This window comes from Otolemur garnettii, unplaced genomic scaffold (assembly GCF_000181295.1).
Source record: "Otolemur garnettii isolate 467f Iridium unplaced genomic scaffold, OtoGar3 scaffold00008, whole genome shotgun sequence".
Taxonomy (NCBI): Eukaryota; Metazoa; Chordata; class Mammalia; order Primates; family Galagidae; genus Otolemur; species Otolemur garnettii.
In genome coordinates this window covers 17,103,183-17,121,610 of record NW_003852403.1, presented here as the reverse complement: position 1 = coordinate 17,121,610, position 18,428 = coordinate 17,103,183, and the positions used below count along the sequence as shown (strand labels likewise).

The 18,428-nt window shown below is 41.1% G+C and overlaps 1 protein-coding gene across 15 annotated transcripts in view; it reads left to right on the top strand.

Annotated features, from left to right (window-relative positions):
- Window positions 1-9,112: 9,112 nt before the first annotated feature.
- Window positions 9,113-18,428, top strand: part of HNRNPH3 (heterogeneous nuclear ribonucleoprotein H3) — an 11,895-nt gene continuing 2,579 nt past the window's right edge. The window contains exons 1-6 of one of the 15 annotated variants that reach the window (XM_012801383.2): window positions 9,113-9,186; window positions 14,392-14,526; window positions 15,056-15,194; window positions 15,721-15,905; window positions 16,321-16,407; window positions 16,614-16,729. In XM_012801383.2, the coding sequence (XP_012656837.1) occupies window positions 14,415-14,526; window positions 15,056-15,194; window positions 15,721-15,905; window positions 16,321-16,407; window positions 16,614-16,729 (639 nt within the window). In that variant the 5' untranslated portion in view covers window positions 9,113-9,186; window positions 14,392-14,414. Of the gene's footprint in view, window positions 9,187-9,357; window positions 9,582-9,952; window positions 10,409-12,508; window positions 14,527-15,055; window positions 15,195-15,720; window positions 15,906-16,320; window positions 16,408-16,613; window positions 16,730-18,428 lie in introns of those variants that run through there. The other 14 variants (XM_003783615.3, XM_023509651.1, XM_023509650.1 and 11 more) reach the window with 14 other exon arrangements.

Below are 18,428 nucleotides of genomic sequence, written 5' to 3'. Positions count from 1 at the left end.
CTGCTTGGGAGGCTGAGGCAGGAGACTCGCTTGAGCCCAGGAGTTGGAGGTTGCTGTGAGTGTGATGCCATGGCACTCTACCCAGGGGGATAGCCTGAGGCTCCGTCTAAAAAAAAAGCCAGTAGGACCTAATCCCCATCTCTGTAGATTGGCAGGACAGTAACAAGTGACTGGACCCTCTTTGTCTGGAAAAGATGCAGGAGGATCACATAAGCTTAGGAGTTTGAGGCCGCAGTGAGGTATGCCTGAGCCAACTGCATTCTAGCCTCCTGGATGATACCGAGAGACCCCTACTAGAATCTTGCCCCTCCAGAAGTTGAAGGGGCTGGAGAGAACTTCAGAAAATAGGTTGTAAACTGATGTCATCATGCTTTCTAAATAAGAAAGACATGATTTAGTACTTTGTTTGCAGTGGTAAAACCTTTAGTATATGCCAAGTGAATTGCTTAAATTCTTCCTACTGCTCTGTAAGAAAGCTGTACTTGATTATTCATTGTACTTGATGTTTGCATGTTGAATTTAGAATTTTTAGTCTCACTGTTAAAGATTTATCCATCTTTTTGCAAACAACTGGTGGAGGTTTACTCTATCTTGAAATTAGCAGGAAAAACTGGGTCTACAGAATCTTTAGAGAAAGATATTATCTATTGCTTTACAGTGATACAATTTGGACTTAACTAGAGCAATAGTGAGAAACGGTGTTTTCAAAAAATGTTACATCACAATCTCATAAATAAGTAAACAAATTAATACTAACTCTTAAAGCCTTGTAGTTGTCTCTATATGTATCCTTCTTTTCTTTTTACATATATTTACAAGTGCAACCTTATAAAAAATTTTATATAGGCCAGGTGAGGTGGCTCATGCCTATAATCCTAGCACTCTGTGAGCCCAAGACTAGTGGATTGCCAAAGCTCAGGTATTCGAGACCAGCCTGAACAAAGCGAGACCCCATCTTTAAAAAATAGCCAGGCCAAAAAAACCAATATATATAGCCGGGCATTGTGGTAGGTGCCTGTAATCTCAGCTACTTGGGAGGCTCAAGCAAGAGGACTGCTTAAACCCAAGAGTTTGAGGTTATTACGAAATAAGATGCCACAGCATTCTACCAAGGGTAATCAAGTTAAACTCTGTACGGAGGAAAAGAAGAAGTAAAAAAGACCAGAGTGGCTATACTTATATCAAACAAAATAAACTTTAAGACAAAAGTTGTAGCTTGGCGCCCATAGTGCAGTGGTTACGGCGCCAGCCACATATACTGAAGCTGACAGGTTCGAACCCAGCCCAGGCCAGCTAAGCCAACAATGGCAACTGCAACAGAAAAATAGCTGAGCAGGTGCCTGTAGTTTCAGGTACTTGGGAAGCTAAGGCAAGAGAATCGCTTAAGTCCAAGAGTTTAAGGTTGCTGTGAGCTGTGATGTTATGGTAGTGTCACCTCTACCTAGGGTGACATAATGAGACTGTCTCAAACAAAAAAAGACAGAAGTTGTCACTAGAAACAAAGAAGGACATTTAATATCAATAAAAGGATTAATATATCAGGAAAATATGACAATAATAAACATATATGCACCTAACAGAGCCCCAAAATACATGAAACAAAAGCTGACAGAATTGGGCAGTGCCTGTGGCTCAAAGGAGTAGGGCAGCAGCCCCATATACCGGAGGTGGTGGGTTCAAACCCAGCCCCAGCCAAAAACTGCAAAAAAACCCCCAAACAAACAAACAAAAAAAAACTGACAGAATTAAAGGGAGAAACAAACGACTGTACTATAGTCATCTCTTGGGATCCAAAGAGCATTAGTTCCTGAATCCCACAAGGGTACCAAAATTCAAGAATGTGCAAGTTCCTTGCATAAAAAGACATAGTATTTTCATATAACCTATACACATCTTTCTATACTTAAAATTTTTTTTTTTTTTTGAGACAGAGCCTCAAGCTGTCACCCTGGGTAGAATGCTGTGGCATCACAGCTCACAGCAACCTCCAACTCCTGGGCTCAAGCGAGTCTCCTGCCTCAGCCTCCCAAGTAGCTAGGAGCACAGGTGCCCACCACAACGCCTGGCTATTTTTTGATTGCAGCCATCATTGTTGTTTGGCGGGCCGGGGCTGGATTCGAACCCACCACCTTAGGTGTGGGCCACAGGCGCCAAGCCTACTTAAAATCATTTATAGATTACTTATAATACCCAGTATAATGTAAATGTTATGTAAGTATTTGTTATTTTTTTATTTGGATTGTATTTTATCACTATATTGTTATTTTTTCTTATTTTTTTTCTTCTAATATTTTTGCCCACAGTTGGTTGAATTCATGGATATGGAGAACTGACCGTAGTTAGGGGATTTCAATGCCTACTTTCATTAATGAATGAAAGAACTAGACAGAAGATCAACAAGGAAATAGAGGCCTGGCATGTGGCTTATGCCTGTATTCTAAGCATGCTGGGAGGCTGAAGCAGGAGGATTGCTTGAGCTCAGGAGTTAGAGACCACCCTGAGTGAGAATGAGACCCTGTCTCTACTAAAGCCATTAATAATAATAATAAAAAAAAATTAGCCAGGCATTGTGGCAGGAACCTATACCTATAGTCTCAGCTATTCAGGAGGTTGAGGCTGGAGGACTGCTTGCGTACTGGAGTTTAAGGCTGCTATGAGCTAGGCTCACCTGCCACTCTAGCATGTAGCAACAGAGTGAGACTCTGTCTCAATAAACAAACAAAACAAACACACAACCTCAAGGAAACAGAACACTTCAGTAACACTGTAAACCATCTAGACCAAATAGATATCCTAGAGTAGGAGCCACAACTACAGCAGACAACTCATTCTGCTCACAGGCAGAGAAAATATTCTCCAGGAAAGACCATTTGTTAGGACATAAAAGAAGTCTCAATAAAATTAAAGGACTGAATCATAAAACGTGTCTTTCAACCACAACGGAAAGAAATTACCTATCAATTACAGAAGGAAAAGCAATTTGGGAAATGATCTGAGAACTTGCCAATAGCCATGAGAGTGGGTTTTCAAGCAGATTGTCCTTCAGTTGTGCCTTGAGATGATCGTGGCCCCAGGGAACATTTTAATTAAAACCTAGTAAGAAAATCCCAGCCAGAGGCATCCAGCTGAGCTGCCCCAAGATTTTTGACCCATAGAAACTGTTTTAAGCTGTTAATTATGGTTTTTACAACAGACACTCACTCCAGGAAATTTACCTAACCTGAGGCTATCCTGAAAAACTTTATTTCAAAGTATAAAAGCAAAGTTAATGTTGATGAATGCCAAATCTACATCCTTATCCTAGATTAATTTCCTCCTAGACACATCTACTGGATTGTACATGTCATCTCAAAATCAACATACCTGACATGCCTCCATTTCCTGTGTCAATTACTGCTCCTGCCATCCCACCCTAAGCCAAAAGTAATTCCTCTTTGACCTCATTTCACCCACCCATCCACTGCCCCTCTACTGTAAATCCTGCTGATAATGGCTCTGAAATATTTCTCAAAAGCATCCTCCTGGCTCAGTGCCTGTGGTTCAAGTGGCTGGGGCGCCAGCCACATACACCTGAGGTGGTGGGTTCGAATCCAGCCTGGGCCGCCAAACAACAATAACGGCTGCGGCCAAAAAATAGCCAGGCATTGTGGCGGGCGCCTGTGGTCCCTGCTACTTGGGAGGCTGAGGCAGGAGACTCACTTGAGCCCATGAGTTGGAGGTTGCTGTGAGCTGTGATGCCACAGCACTCTACACAGGGCTTGAGGCTCTGTCTCAAAAAAATACATATATATATATATATATCCTCCTATATCTGTCCTTAATACCATTGTTCCAGTTTAAGGGCTCATCATCTCTGCTGGGCCTTCTCTTAGTCTTTTCTCTTCCTCCCTCCCAATATCTGCCCTACACACTTTAACCACAATTATCTAATTAAAACAGTAAGTTCATTGACAAAATCAAAACAATAGCCATGTTCCACAGAGTAGCATAAAAACTTCTCTAAGATCAGGTTATTACCTACTTCCGTCATTTATTTTACAATGCTTCATCTGTTTAGAGTCCCACTTCTACTAAGTTATTTTCTACATCCAGGCCTTGGATTTTACTGCGTCCTCGGCCTTAAATGCCTTTCCTGACTTTCACAGCCCAGCTAAATTTTCTTAATCCTCCAACTCTTAGCTCAGGAGTTAACTCCTTCAGAAAGCTTTCCCTGAAGCCCTAGGCTAGGCTAACGGCCCTATCCTGTGCTCCCGGAACACTCTGTGCTTACTCTTACACTTGCTATAGTTTACCGCATCTACTTAATGGAATGTACCTATGCGCTCTTAGAAGCTTCACTGTGTATACTTGTATTTTTTGTGGATGGAAAATATATATAGCTGAACAATATCACTGATCTAGGAATTCTGTAATGCTCTCAAATAAATTTCCATTTTATTAATAGCACCTCCATCTGTCCATATTGGAAAAATTCAGCAGTACATTACATGTGAAATACTATGTATTCTGAGTTCGTATGAGTTACAGATTTCAGTGGATTAATTTCCCGGCTCCCAACACAGTGCTTTGGACACTGTGCAAAACAAATTCTATTAATTTCACTGTTTAAGTGAGTTTAACAGGAATGAACCAAATTTATTAATAATGCCATGACAAATACATATAAAACAGCATGAGACTAGAATTATTTAAACCACTAATCTCGACCCTATGTAATAATGTAACAACTCATGTTAGACATTAAGAAACTCAGGTTCAGAAAAGTTAATTGCTTCAGAATCAGTTAACTGGTCGCCATCGTCAGAACAGGCTGTTTGACTCCCGCAAGGCAATTCTAAGTTTTGTCATTGTTTTGGGGGGTAAACTTTAAAGCATTACTTTATCTCTTGATTCTTCAATTTCTTGGTCCAAAAAATAACCTTGCTAGACCATGGTGAAAATTGATTAAAGTGTCCCTACCTGCAGTATGACCATTATTGTCTGTGCACTAAGAGGCACAGGTACATAAATAATGAAACTTGTATTTCTATCTACTACTAAGAAGTTTAAAATAATTTGGGGGGAAATGGTTTGTTTTATGCTATTACCAATGCTTTATTTTTTAAGTTGTTAACATACTTATGACATGCTAAAAGCAGTACAATAATTTAAGGGTTTTTTTTTGAGACAGAGTCTCAAGCTATTGCCCTGGGTAGAGTGCTGTGGCATCACTGCTCACAGCAAGTTCCAACTCTTGGGTTCAAGTGATCCTCTTGCCTCAATTTTTCTATTTTTAGTAGAGACGGGGTCTCGAACTTGTGAGCTCAAGCTGTCCGCCCTCCTCGGCCTCTTAGAATGCTAGGATTACAGGAGTGAACCACACTGAGCCTGGCCTGATTTAGATTCTTTAAAACCTATCTTTTTAAGCTGATTTCCCTGGCTTTCACAGCAATCTACCAGAAAAGAATATTTAATATTTATAATTATTTTCAAAAATTAGAGAAAGAATGCATTTAGATGCTTGGTTTCCACAGTCCCACAATGAACATTAGGTGACTTTTAAAAAGTATCAAGAATATAAACTGCAATTAAGTCTTGTCTTTGAGAAACAATGTTGAATCAGAATAAAAGATCAGTGCTTTCTAGAGACAGTAAATAAATAAATCAAAGAACAAGCATTTCAAAAAGCCTTAGTAAGAAAAGTTTTGTTGTTTAAAAGGCATTGAGTATTTTAATTAGACACATACCTAGGAATGTATTTGTGGGTTTTGTGACATATTTGGCTCATTTGCTTTATGATAATCCAGTTCTTATAGTACTTTACAATGCTGTTGGGAGTATGATAATAACAATCTTAACCAATTTTTAATATGCCTTCCCTCCTCCAGAAGAACGCAATCTCTTCCAACCTCTCTTTCTTTCTCTCAGGCTCTGCATGGAATTTTCCTCTCCTCTTCCTTTTTATGGTATAATACAAGGTCATGTGTTCACTGTCTTGTTTTCCCCAGGGTGACATCCGTCCTTCTATTTCCTTCTCCTCTTTCATCTTTTCTGTCATTAGGGCCTGTAGCAAGATAACTCTCCAGAGTCCCCCTGATCTCTATGCTAATAGTAAAGCACTGAAATGACTGAAAGGAAGACAAAGAGGAAAAAAAAAATCTCCAAAGCAGCTGGGAGTCCTTAGTTCCAACCATCTCTATGGAAACAATTCCACAGAGATTGATCTGGAAATAATTCTGTAGAGATCACTGGAGCAATGGCAAGCCAATCTTACCTTATTTACAGGATGCAGCTTGCAAATGAGAACAGTTGACATCGTTTTTTCTTATTGTGTTCTTTGGAGAAAAATAATAAAATAATAGGCCAAATAAAAATTATACTTAAGACTATATAGTGTATTTTTCAACTCAAAAACTTCCTATGTGCTATAATAACAAAAGGCAAAAGTAATGCATGTACCAATTTCAATTCCTTCCTAACCATTTACACTGGAAAAGAGTGCTCAACCCAAAGAAATTGTGGCCCAAAACCCCCTAAAACACAGCAGTTTGGTAGTGAAAAGTCATCTATGGCATTAGAATGATTTTAAGACTGGCCCATAACCCCACAAAGTTAAGTATACGGAAAGAATGCCAAATCCAATCAGGCAGTAAAAATAGATTGTTTGAATTCAGGCAAGGAGTGTGTAGGACAACAGAATTCCACCTACCAAGTCAAGTTGAAATGCTGAAAAGATAAAGTAGCGAGGTAACTTGAAGCCAGGGAAGAAGGATTAAAAGAACTCCATCTGAAGTGTGGGAGCTGGAAGTCTTACCAATACAACAATTTTTTAAGGGGGAGAGGTTGGAGTTCACAGTATCAGTGATAGCAGGACTATCAAGTTTCAGGCCTATTCAAAAGCTTCCAGCCAGTAAACTACTAACCTCAGGTCTCTAGGGGGAAGTAACTTCAATTTACCTAAAACAATGTCTGTTCTCTTAATTTATGGATAAGTTATTTGTAACTCCAGAAAGGTTCATACTGTTTAAGACCCTAGCCCTTGGGGGTAAAACCATGCAGACTTGTAGAACATAAATTTCTTAACACAATAATCAAGTAAATGAGGTGAAAGCTATGTCGATTGCTTTGATGTAACCACATCGAATTGTATTAAAAAAATCAACACATTGTACCCCACATATGCATAAATGTATCCATGATCTATGTGTATTTGACTTAATAATAATAAAACATACAGACTCCAATTCTTAGCTCTGCTACTCAGCTGTGTGATCTTGGGCAACTATTTTCATTCCTCTGGGACTCAAGCACTTCATCTATAAAATGCAGATACTTATTCTTTCTCACAGTTTTAAAGAGTCAGTGAACCAAATAAAAGGCCTAGTTCAAGCAAGCTCCAAATAAATGCAATCTATTGTTATTGCAGCATCTTTGTTTTGTTTTTCTATCTCTTGTAACTCTTACTGCCCCACACTTGTCTTAAGCAGGTTTGAGAATGAATTAAGGCCTTGAAATGGAAACTTGCATTACATGAAGGTAAACAGTTTCCTGTCTCCATCCTACACACTGCAGGTCTCCTGGGGAAACAAATTTCACCCTTCCACATTGCTAAGAGGCACTCCTAATGGTCTTCCCAATGTCTGTAACACAAAGTTCAAAGACTTTTGCCTGCACATTGAAGGTCATTTCCATTCTTAACCCACCCCACAGAAACACTCCACTACGGTCAAACTCATTTTCTCTTCCTGGCACTCGACGTACACTCCTAGCTTTGCACCTTAACTTCCACTCATCTATTTATTAGACCTGCTTTCCATCTTCCCACAGTTCAACTTGCATTTCTTTTTTCTTATTTTTTTTAGAGACAAGAGTTTTACTTTGTCACCGTTGGTAGAGTACTGTGGCATCACAGCTCACAGCAACCTCCAGCTCCTGGGCTTAGGCGATTCTCTTGCCTCAGCCTCCCGAGTAGCCGGGACTACAGGCACCCGCCACAACGCCCGGCTATTTTTTGTTGCAGTTTGGCCAGGGCCGGGTTGGAACCTGCCATCCTCGGTGTATGGGGCCAGCGCCCTACTCACTGAGCCACAGGCACTACCCCATCTTGCATTTTCTTAAGTTAAAAAAGGCCATCACCGGGTTGGCGCCTGTGGCTCAAAGGAATAGGGCGCTGGCCCTATATGCTAGAGGTGGTGGGTTCAAACTCGGCTCCGGCCAAAAAAACTGCAAAAATAAATAAATAAGGCCATCACCTGTCATTGGGCATCTCAGTGGCATGACAACACAACCCAAACATATTTATTAGGTACTACTTGTTAAGCGCAGTTTTCAAGAATGAAAAACTCCAGTTAGAAAATTGCCCTAAGTTGGCCTCTCGGGCAGTTAGCTGAGAAGGTCCCTGAGGCTTTAATTGTGGGAGAGACCAAAGACAACGCGAAGGCGAAAGAAGAAAGGAGTGATTTGCCGGCGCGGTGGCTCACGCCTGTAATCCCAGCGCTGTGGGAGGCTGAGGAGGGAGAATTGCTTGAGCTCAGGAGTTCGAGACTCGTCTGAGCTAGCGTGACACCCCGACTCATGAAAAAAAAGGACAAACCCATCCGGGCGCCGCTGCGAGCGCCTGTAATCCCCCCGCTGCCAGAGGCTGAGGCAGCGGGACGCCCACAGCCCGAGTCTGAGGTTGCAGTGAGCTATGCACCCTGCACCCTGCTCAGGGGTACAGGGTGGAACTCTGTCTCAACAACAACAAAGGAGTGATTTGTTAAAAGATGAGAAGCGTGGGGTTAGGAATTCAAGCCAAGAAGCCCCAGACCCCAGCCACGCACCCAGACGAGGCCCGCAGCGGGGCGGCCGGCAGGTCAGGGCCGGGGGAGCAGGAGGAACCTCAGTCCGAGGGACGAAATCGGGCCCTCGAGGGCGCTTCTATCTTTGTAGCCGAGAAACACTTTTCACTGCACAATGCAAACATGGTGGACACAAAACGCCCCCCTCGCGTTTCCCTGCGGCCGAAACACGTGGCGCCCTTCCACGCTGTATAAAGTGGGGCTAAGGGCGGGGCCTTCCCAGAATTTGTTCATGATGTGGTGGAGGACGGGAGAACTTTTCCAGACCGCGACACTACGGTTCCGTCAAAACACACTCGCAGGGCTGATGCTACCACCTCCCCAATTAAGGCAGAATGGCGGGGTCTGAGAATTTGCTGGTTGTACGGTAAGAAAAAAAGGTGGAACGTGCAGACGCGCTCCCTCAGAGCTAACAAGCCCCGGCTTCTACCTCGCCCGCCACTGGTCGGCCCACCGGCGCGCAGGCGCGTTTCTGGCCGCCAGCGCCAGAGAGAGGAACGGATTCTTGAGTCTCGCGAGAGTAGGACGGGCGGCCAGCAGCTCGCGCTCCACCCCCTCCTTCTCGCTCGCTCTCTCCCATCCCCCCAAGCCAGTAGCTCAGCTGCGCAGCTCGCTTAGCGGTTGCCGCCACCTGAGACGGTTGGAATAGCCGTTGTGGTGAGCGCTACACGAGGCGAACGACGTCTCCCGCTTCACGACCGGACCCGCGAGCACCGGAGTCGGTGTTCCTATCGCCTGACAGGGTATCTGAAGTAAAAGGGGGTAGGTTGGGCTGGTGGTTTCGAGAGCTCAGTCGGGAGGACGAAAGGGAGACCGGGAGGGGGTTGGCAAAGGGGAGGAGTGTAGAGGTCGCCGCTCTGAGGCGGCGCGGCTGCTCCTCCCCGGCAGTCTCGGCCGCGAGGAAGGCGGCCTGCCGCGGGGAGGCCGCCGAGGCCCCGTGTGGGGGCAGCCAGCGTCTCCCCTGGCCCTGCTGGCTGGCCTCCGCCATTTTGGGTATGGTGGCGCGGCCGCCTCGGCTTCCCGCCCTTCCCCGCGTTTTTTACTTTTTGTTACCCAGCTTCCGAAAACTGATGTAGGAGGCCGGGGTGGGGGTTGGTCAGAGCACCTGGAAGGGGCGGGGTGGGGAGTGGAGCGAGCTTGGGAGAGCTGGGCAGTCGGGTGGGGGAGAATCCGGGCTGCCGGGCGCGCTCCCGATGGAAATGGCGCCTGAGGGGCCTGGCCTCCCACCGCGGCCTCCCTTCCTCCGCAGTCTCGGCAGGGCTACCTGGGCTTTCGGGACTGCCAGTGACTTCTGACGCACGTTCCCAAGATGAGAGAGGCTGGCGCTGGGGGAGGAAGGCCAATGGCGACGGAGGCGCTCAACTCCCAAATCCAGGACAAAGGAGGCAGACGGCCTCCTTTGTAATTCCGCCGCCCGGTGGCGAAGGTTTTTAAGCCGGGCTCGGCTGCGGACCGGGCGGGAGGTGGGGGGAAGGGGCGTGCTCCCCTAGTTCTCTGGTCTCTAGGGCAGCTAGATAAGCGGAAAGTCTCCGGGGAGGAATAAAGGACGCTTAGCCGGCCCTTATTCCAGATTTGGAACTTCGAAAAGAGTACGTACTCAATTTCCAGGGGTTCCCCCCCCCCACGTTTAAACGTTTATAAGGACTTTGTGGGTATTTTGTACGCAGAAAAGTGATTTATCAGATAGGAATGTGAAATGGGCATATTTCAGATAGGTCATCTGGGCCCTGTGAACTGTTACACTACTTTTTCAGCTTTGGGGCGGGGGTGGTGGTTTAGCAGTCGTTTTGTGTATTTTGGCCCACAGGGGTTAGAATTTGAGTTTTACTTTTAGGAAATAGTTGTTAAAACACAACCAGAGATGGCAAAAAAAAAAAAAAGTGTGTGTGTGTAGGAACTGAGTTAGCTTTAAATACGAAATCTCACAAAACAGTTGTATTTTGTGAAAAGATTTTTTTTCTTGGCATAAAGCTGTACAAATAAAATTATTCAGAATACTGTTAGGGTTTATTTTCTTTTGGTAGGTAAGCATGTTTTTCTTTTAGTATAGGGGCATATAATCGTATTTTGAACAAGGAAATAGCCTTCTATATAAGGACGAATTGTAAACCCAGTCATTGGGTGTAATTTGGGGGAGAGGTTCCTTAGAGCAGAGAACTGGTGGGTAATTTATCTTGAAAACTCTACAAAAGGGAAAAAGGCCTGAGAATTTCTGGTAATTCTTTACTAGAAGTGTATTACTTTCCCAGCTCTTAGAAACAAAAACATGAAAAAACTTCCTGCCTATGGAAGATGTTCTGTGATGCTTTATCAAGATTGCCAAGGAAAAGTTTATCAAAGTCTTACCCTGAAACAGTAGATTTTAGTTGATTTTAGAATGACAACTTGAGACTTCATAGGAAAGTAGTATGGGATATGATATTAATACCTTTCCTAATTGGATTAGACAACATACCTTTTTTTACTGTCTTTTTTTTTTTCTACGCCATAATCTGGAGGATGCCTACTTAACTCTTACCTTTGATACCCTTGTTTCTGTAAACAAGGGAACTGCAATAGATAAAAATTGAGTTCTAGTAAACTCATTTGTAATAAGTTCCATTATAGTTAAAATTGTATCAGCACCATTTGTTTGGCCAAAAATAAAGTTCATTCTCATTCCTTAGGAACAAGAGCTACCCTTTAGGGGACCCTTCAGAGGATAGAGGGTGCCCCCATGTTCCAAGAATTCTATATTTCAATTATCTATTCAATATTTTTTCTTAATAGCTTTGGGATATCATTTACCACCCATAAACTTTATTTAAAATTACATTCAGTACATTTTAGTACCTTCCCAGATTTGTGGGGACATCATTGCAGTTTTTGGATATTTTTATCACTCAAAAGATAACTTGTATCCATTAGCAGTGTTTCCCCATGCTGCCTCCCAAGTCTCATAAAACTGATTAAAGTTACCCTCACATTTTATTTGGTAATATTTTAACACTTGGAATTCTTACAGTGATTAGCCATGACATTTGTTGCAAAGAAAGGTTGAGATGGATTATCCTGAGTAATTAATAAGCCGTTTAGGTAGTTTCTAACAGCTTTATTAATGTATTATATCAGATTGCTTTTTTGTATGCCCTTATGTTTTTTTCTTTGTGTAAGTAGAATTTTTGCATGTTGAAAGGGCAGTATACACTCTTCACATGTGGGAGGAGAGTAACCCTATAAAATTAAGAGTTTTCTGGGAATGTCATCCTTGGTTGAAGATTGTGCTTAGTGTTTTTATAGACAATACTTTGTTTTCATATGGGTCTTATTGGTACAGGCCAATCCAAAAAAAAAAAAGTTTGGTAGTATTTTCTTGTGAAGTGCTAGAGATTTACAGTAAAGATGAGTCAATTTCCATCTCTTTTTTTTTTATTTGCTTCTGAAGTACAAATCTACGCTGAAAAAAAAATGTGCTAAGATAGGATTTTTTTGTTTGTTTTTTTGAGATTGTCTCAAGCTGTCACCCTGGGTAGAGTGCTGTTACGTCACAGCTCACAGCAACCTCCAACTCCTGGGCTCCAGCAATTCTCTTGCCTCAGCCTCTCAATTAGCTAGGACTACAGGTGCCTGCCACGACACCCGGCTCTTTTTTTGGTTGCAGTTGTCATTGTTGTTTTAGCTGGTCCCGACTGGGTTCGAACCTCCAACCTCAGTGTATGTGGCCAGCGCCCTAAGATAGGATTTTAAGTGCACTAAGATCCTTTCACATTAGGTTGACTTCAGGCAGTGACTTATGGTGGTAGATCTTTTCTTTTTCCTTTCTTCTGTTCTTAGTTCCCCCATTATAGCAAACACTTTATTGAGACTGGTGCTGTTTTTGAAAGAAAAAAATTTTTTTTTATTTAAGAAAATGGTAGGGATCTTCCAAATTGATTTGGGGCCACCTTTCAGAGCCACTCTTTAGTATCATATTAAACTTTTAAAAGCCTTTGTTGCCTTAGAAAAAAATTTAACAGTTTTTATTTCAAGACTCAGACTAGTGTCCCATCATTTAATATTCAGATACTTTTTTGGTATTTATCATTGATTTTGCAGGACCCTTTAAAATTTAGTAACAGTCGCTGTCAACAGCTGCTTACCATGAAGCAGACGAAGCACTTTATAAATAATTCTCAACAGCCCAGTGAGATGCAAACCTTCACTGCTATATTTTGCAGTTGAGTAAGTTCAGAGGTTAAGTAGTTGAAGCAGCCTGTGGATGATAGAGATTCAAGCCCAGGTTTTTCTCTTATGATTTTATACTTTTTGTGCATAAGAATAAATTGTAATGTCAGTTCATTTTGGTTTTGTATGTCTGGAGTGGCACCTAGGACTTTTAGCTTTGAAGGTGATTCATATGTAGAGGTATGTGGTTAATAACTTCTGGTGAACATCTACATTAGCTTATTTTCAGTGCATGAATTCTAAAAAAAAAAAAGTTGGCCCTTTGCAGATGCCTACTCCCAAGAGTTGAACTGATTATTAGATCATGTGAAATTAAGCATTACTGAATGCTATTGATGTATGAAATGCCCTCAAGCCTAAAGGGATCAAGTGAACGAATTGTTTTGTTTACAGGGGAGGAGGTGGTGAGGGAAAGGTTTGAAATAATCAGGTGAGTAGGAGTCTTACAGATGTATAGTGAAATTTGTAAGGTTCTGGTAAGTTTCTGCAGCTGAAGGACTTCTGCATTAGCCTCTTTGGAAAAAATGCTCTGGAATTTCAAAAGGAAGGCTGGTCACTTGGGGGGAGGGGAACAGGGTGGATGGGTTCATTTTAGAGGGAAGAGGGTACTATATGCGATCTCCAGTGACTTCCAAATGGGTGGCTTCAAAAACATGAGTACGGAGTAGCCTTTGATCTCAATTTTAACTCAGTCATTTAAAAACTCCTTTTCTTTGTGAGTTTAAACTAGATAATAGCTAAAATAGAGATGAGAATTTCCCCCATCAAATACAGTTTGATGTCTTCAATATTATAGTGCTGTGATAGCCTTTGTATTTTTTTAATGTTAAAGATACTTATTAAATTTTTTACTGAGGCTTTTGATATGAGTATACAGTGATATATATAACTTCCGAATAGTAGCTATTCAGGTGAAGAGTGAAATCTGAAAGGTCTAAGTGAAAACTTGAAATGAAAAGGCTAGAGTTGGCATTCAGATGACAAATAACTTGAAGACTCCGGTAGTTGAATTATGTGAATTCTGGCTGAGCGCCTGTACTCAGTGGTTAGAATGCTGGCTCTGTGTACCAGGGGTGGCAAGTTTGAACATCTGTCCTGTAGTGGAAAAAAAAATTACGTGAGTTTTCTTAAAACTAGGAACTGTTTGAGCCTAAGAAATTGAGTGCTTTTTGCTAGGAGGTATTAGATTTCACTGCCTTTACCCTACCCCAAAATAGAAAGGTGGAATCCTTTGGGTTGTGGCATTGCCACAGGAGTCATTTAACCCTGTCTTGGCTTTCCTCTTGTGACACCTCTGAGAGGTGTTTCTTCAGTACCTCTTGAAAAGAGTATGTTTTGATTGACTGCTTTATGTGCTTATTTTTTATAGCATTTAAATCAAACGGTATTGAGATGGATTGGGTTATGAAACATAATGGTCCAAATGACGCTAGTGATGGGACAGTACGACTTCGAGGACTACCATTTGGTTGCAGCAAAGAGGAAATAGTTCAGTTCTTTCAAGGTACCTCAAGTATTAGTCAAAGTTTAGTAGTGTAATTTTCTATTTGTATTATATTACTCAGTTTTTAATTTGTAAAACCCATTTCACTTTGAACTTTTAAATTGAACTATAATAATCTTGGTGAATGTTTTAAAATATGAAATGTGCTCCAGCTAATATTCTTTCCAGAATGTGTAGAATATACAAAACCTAATTAATGTACAGTAACTTGAGAATAATTGTGTGTGATGAAATGAACCATGAATTAGCATATGGAGCATGGTTAAATTTGATTTGTAGCACTTTTTTCATGTAATATAGGTGGGCTTTTAGAGCATATAATTAGACAGTGTTTTTACACTGGTTGCAAAAAAATTATTTAATCCAATAATATTTGAAAAAATCTTTTCATTTGTGTTATGGGGTGATGGGAAACTAAGCTTTTTTGTTTTGTTTTGTTTAGACTTGTTTTAAATATTTGATTCAGATGGGAATGTTTCAGCCTTTAACACTGTTCCCCTTGATGGGGTTATTTGTCCTTGGGTTAAAGGGTTGGAAATCGTGCCAAATGGGATAACATTGACGATGGACTACCAGGGGAGAAGCACAGGGGAGGCCTTCGTGCAGTTTGCTTCAAAGGAGATAGCAGAAAATGCTCTGGGGAAACACAAGGAAAGAATAGGGCACAGGTGGGGATGGAGAGTTTGGGATGGTGTTAAATTTTTATTTTTGGGGGTTGTGGGTCACTATTGCTTAAATGGGGGGGTAACCATAACATTTTTTCTGGGGTAGCTTAAAAGAATTATAATTACCTAAATTTAACTTGGAAACTACAGATTTGGGTGGGGAATTAATGCTAATAGTTTACTTAAATTAAAATTAGATTATTTTCATTTCTCTGTAGGATGTTGTCAATAAATGCATTTGTTATAATCACTTATTTTCTTTAAAACACCTGTCCTGTACTAAAGGAAACAAACTAAAACTATATTTTATGAATTGTTTTTAAATGACTAATTTGTCTATGTGTAAAACTTAAATATTTAATTATTTAAGTTTGTAGGTATAAAAAATGTTTAGCTTACGGTGTATTTAGGCATCTTAAATTGGGTTATGTATGTAGATATAGAAAAAAAGTACTGCATTTTGCCCAGTATCTTAATTTGTTCTAATACATTTATGCTGAAACCTGTACCTTAAAACATTTTTAAATAGGTATATTGAGATCTTCAGAAGTAGCAGGAGTGAAATCAAAGGATTTTATGATCCACCAAGAAGATTGCTGGGACAGCGACCGGGACCATATGATAGACCAATAGGAGGAAGAGGGGGTTATTATGGAGCTGGGCGTGGAAGTATGTATGACAGAATGCGACGAGGAGGTGATGGATATGATGGTGGTATGTGTATCTAATGAACAAAGGTTCTGTTGTCATTTTCTTAATATTCCTGACACTTTGTCAAGAAATATAGAAATGGCAGTAATTTCAGTACCTATGAGGTTTTAAAACCTGTTCATGAAAATATGGATTCCCATGGCCAGCTGTGGGACTGGATTGATGCACATTAGCACCTAGAAAATTACAATGAGATTAAAGGGAAAATGTTGGCTTGGGGATGAAGTTAATTTTTTTTCCTTTTGAGATTATTAATTTTCCATATGTGATATGTACTTTTTTTCATATGCCCTGAGTTGGGAATTGCAAACTTGTAATAGTCAACAGACTGGTTATCACAAAATGTTTTTTGTAAACTAGTTATTTATAAAATTTTCTCATAATAGCATAGTCATGTATGTCTCCTTATATTACACAGGCTATGGAGGTTTTGATGACTATGGTGGCTATAATAATTATGGCTATGGCAATGATGGCTTTGATGACAGAATGAGAGATGGAAGAGGTAAAATATTAAAAGATTTTATTCTGAGGTAACCTTTAGTATTTGTAAGCTCTCAGTAGGAATATAGGTAACTTGTATAAAAAGTTAACTTGGGCGTGTTTCATTGTGCTACGTAAAGGCTTTTTGTGTACCTTGTAGAGTACTTATGTGTACTTTTTTACGTGTTTCAATAATACTTTATAATCGTGGCAAATGTTATTTTCCAGGTATGGGAGGACATGGCTATGGTGGTGCTGGTGATGCAAGTTCAGGGTTTCATGGTGGTCATTTTGTACATATGAGAGGGTTACCTTTTCGTGCAACTGAAAATGATATTGCTAATGTGAGTAGTTTGTGTGTGAGAGTACTTTAATAATTATTAGTGTTTTTATACTTGTCCTGGCATCTAAATTTTGAAGCATTCTTAATGTTTTCATCTTAAAGTTTAACGTCAAAATCCCTTAAACATAAAAATAAATCTATCCTTATCTTTAGTGTTACAGATATTTTTGTGTCTATTGTGTGCTGACCTACATAGGATTCAAACAAGTAAAAAGCTACATTCATGAAGTCCAGTTAAGAATACAGTGAAAGGCCAAGCACAGTGGCTCATGCCTGTAATCCTAACAGATTGGAAGGTTGAGGCAGGTAGATTACTTGACCCAGGAGTGCGAGATCCCATTTGTACAAAAGAGAAAAATCAGCTGAGTGTGGTGGCACATGCCAGTAGCTAGCTACTCAAGAAGCTGAGGCAGGCTCGGCGCCTGTGGCTCAAGTGGCTAAGGCACCAGCCACATAACACTTAAGGTGGCGGTTTCGAATCCAGCCTGGGCCTGTCAAACAACAATGACAGCTGGGACCAAAAAGATAGCCGGGCATTGTGGCGGGCGCCTGTGGTCCCAGCTACTTGGGAGGCTGAGATAGGAGACTCACTTGAGCCCAGGAGTTGGAGGTTGCTGTGAGTTGTGATGTCATGGCACTCTACCTAGGGGGACAGCTTGAGGCTCTGTCTCAAAAAAAAAGAAGAAGCTGAGGCACAGGGTCGCTCGAGGCCAGAAGTTTTGAAATTGTACTGAGCTATGATGATGCCACTGCTCTCTACCCAAGATGACAGAGCAAGACTATCTCAAAAAATATATGTGTATTTATAGTAAAAGACTGTTGAGTATAGAATGGTGAGGACTCCAATATTTTTTTGTTGTTGTGTTTGTAAGGTTTTGAAAGATTAAGTTTCAGTGGTTTGCTTTGGCTTTATAGGCTAGAATCAGGGGTCCTCAAACTTTTTAAACAGGGCCAGTTTGATGTCCCTCAGACCATCGGAGGGCCTGGCTGCAGGCCCCGGGATGAGTTGGCTGCTAAGCAGGACAGGCAGCGGCAGCAAAAACACCCAGCAGGCCAAATAAATGTCCTAGGTGGGCCACAGTTTGAGGATGCCTGGAGATGGTGATTAGAAACTGAAGAGTCAAAAGTAATAGGAATAGATGATACTGATGTCATTGATTTGAAACTAATTGGTTTTAGATTGATTGGGGGGGTCCTCAAATTTCAACCCATGGGCTAAATCTAGTCACACTTAACTCATTTGTTTCTACAGGAGGTGCATAAGAGACCCAATGGCAAACAAAGCCATCATTGTCTGGCTCTTAAAGCAAAAGTTTGCTATAAATTTTACTGGGAACCAATTGGTATAAATTCCAAGTGCCTTTAGGGGTAGCTTAAACCTGGTTAACTTGCAATTAGAACTATCTCATCATGTTTTGGGGGCTGTTTATATAGAGAATTCCATAGGTTTATCAAACTCCATGTTCTGAATCATACTCTCTGTATATAGCTTGAGTTTTGGGGGGCCCATTATATTTCAAGACAGCAGTTTTGAAATACATTTCTTAGCAGTTAAGGTGGAGGTAGGATTTTATATTCCATGTCAGTTCATAGGGTTTGAGACTTCATCTGTTTCCAGTAAACATTTTTTTAGATTAGAGACATTCTTTCAAAATTTACTACTACCTTATTTTTTATTTTATTTATTTTTTTTGTTTTTT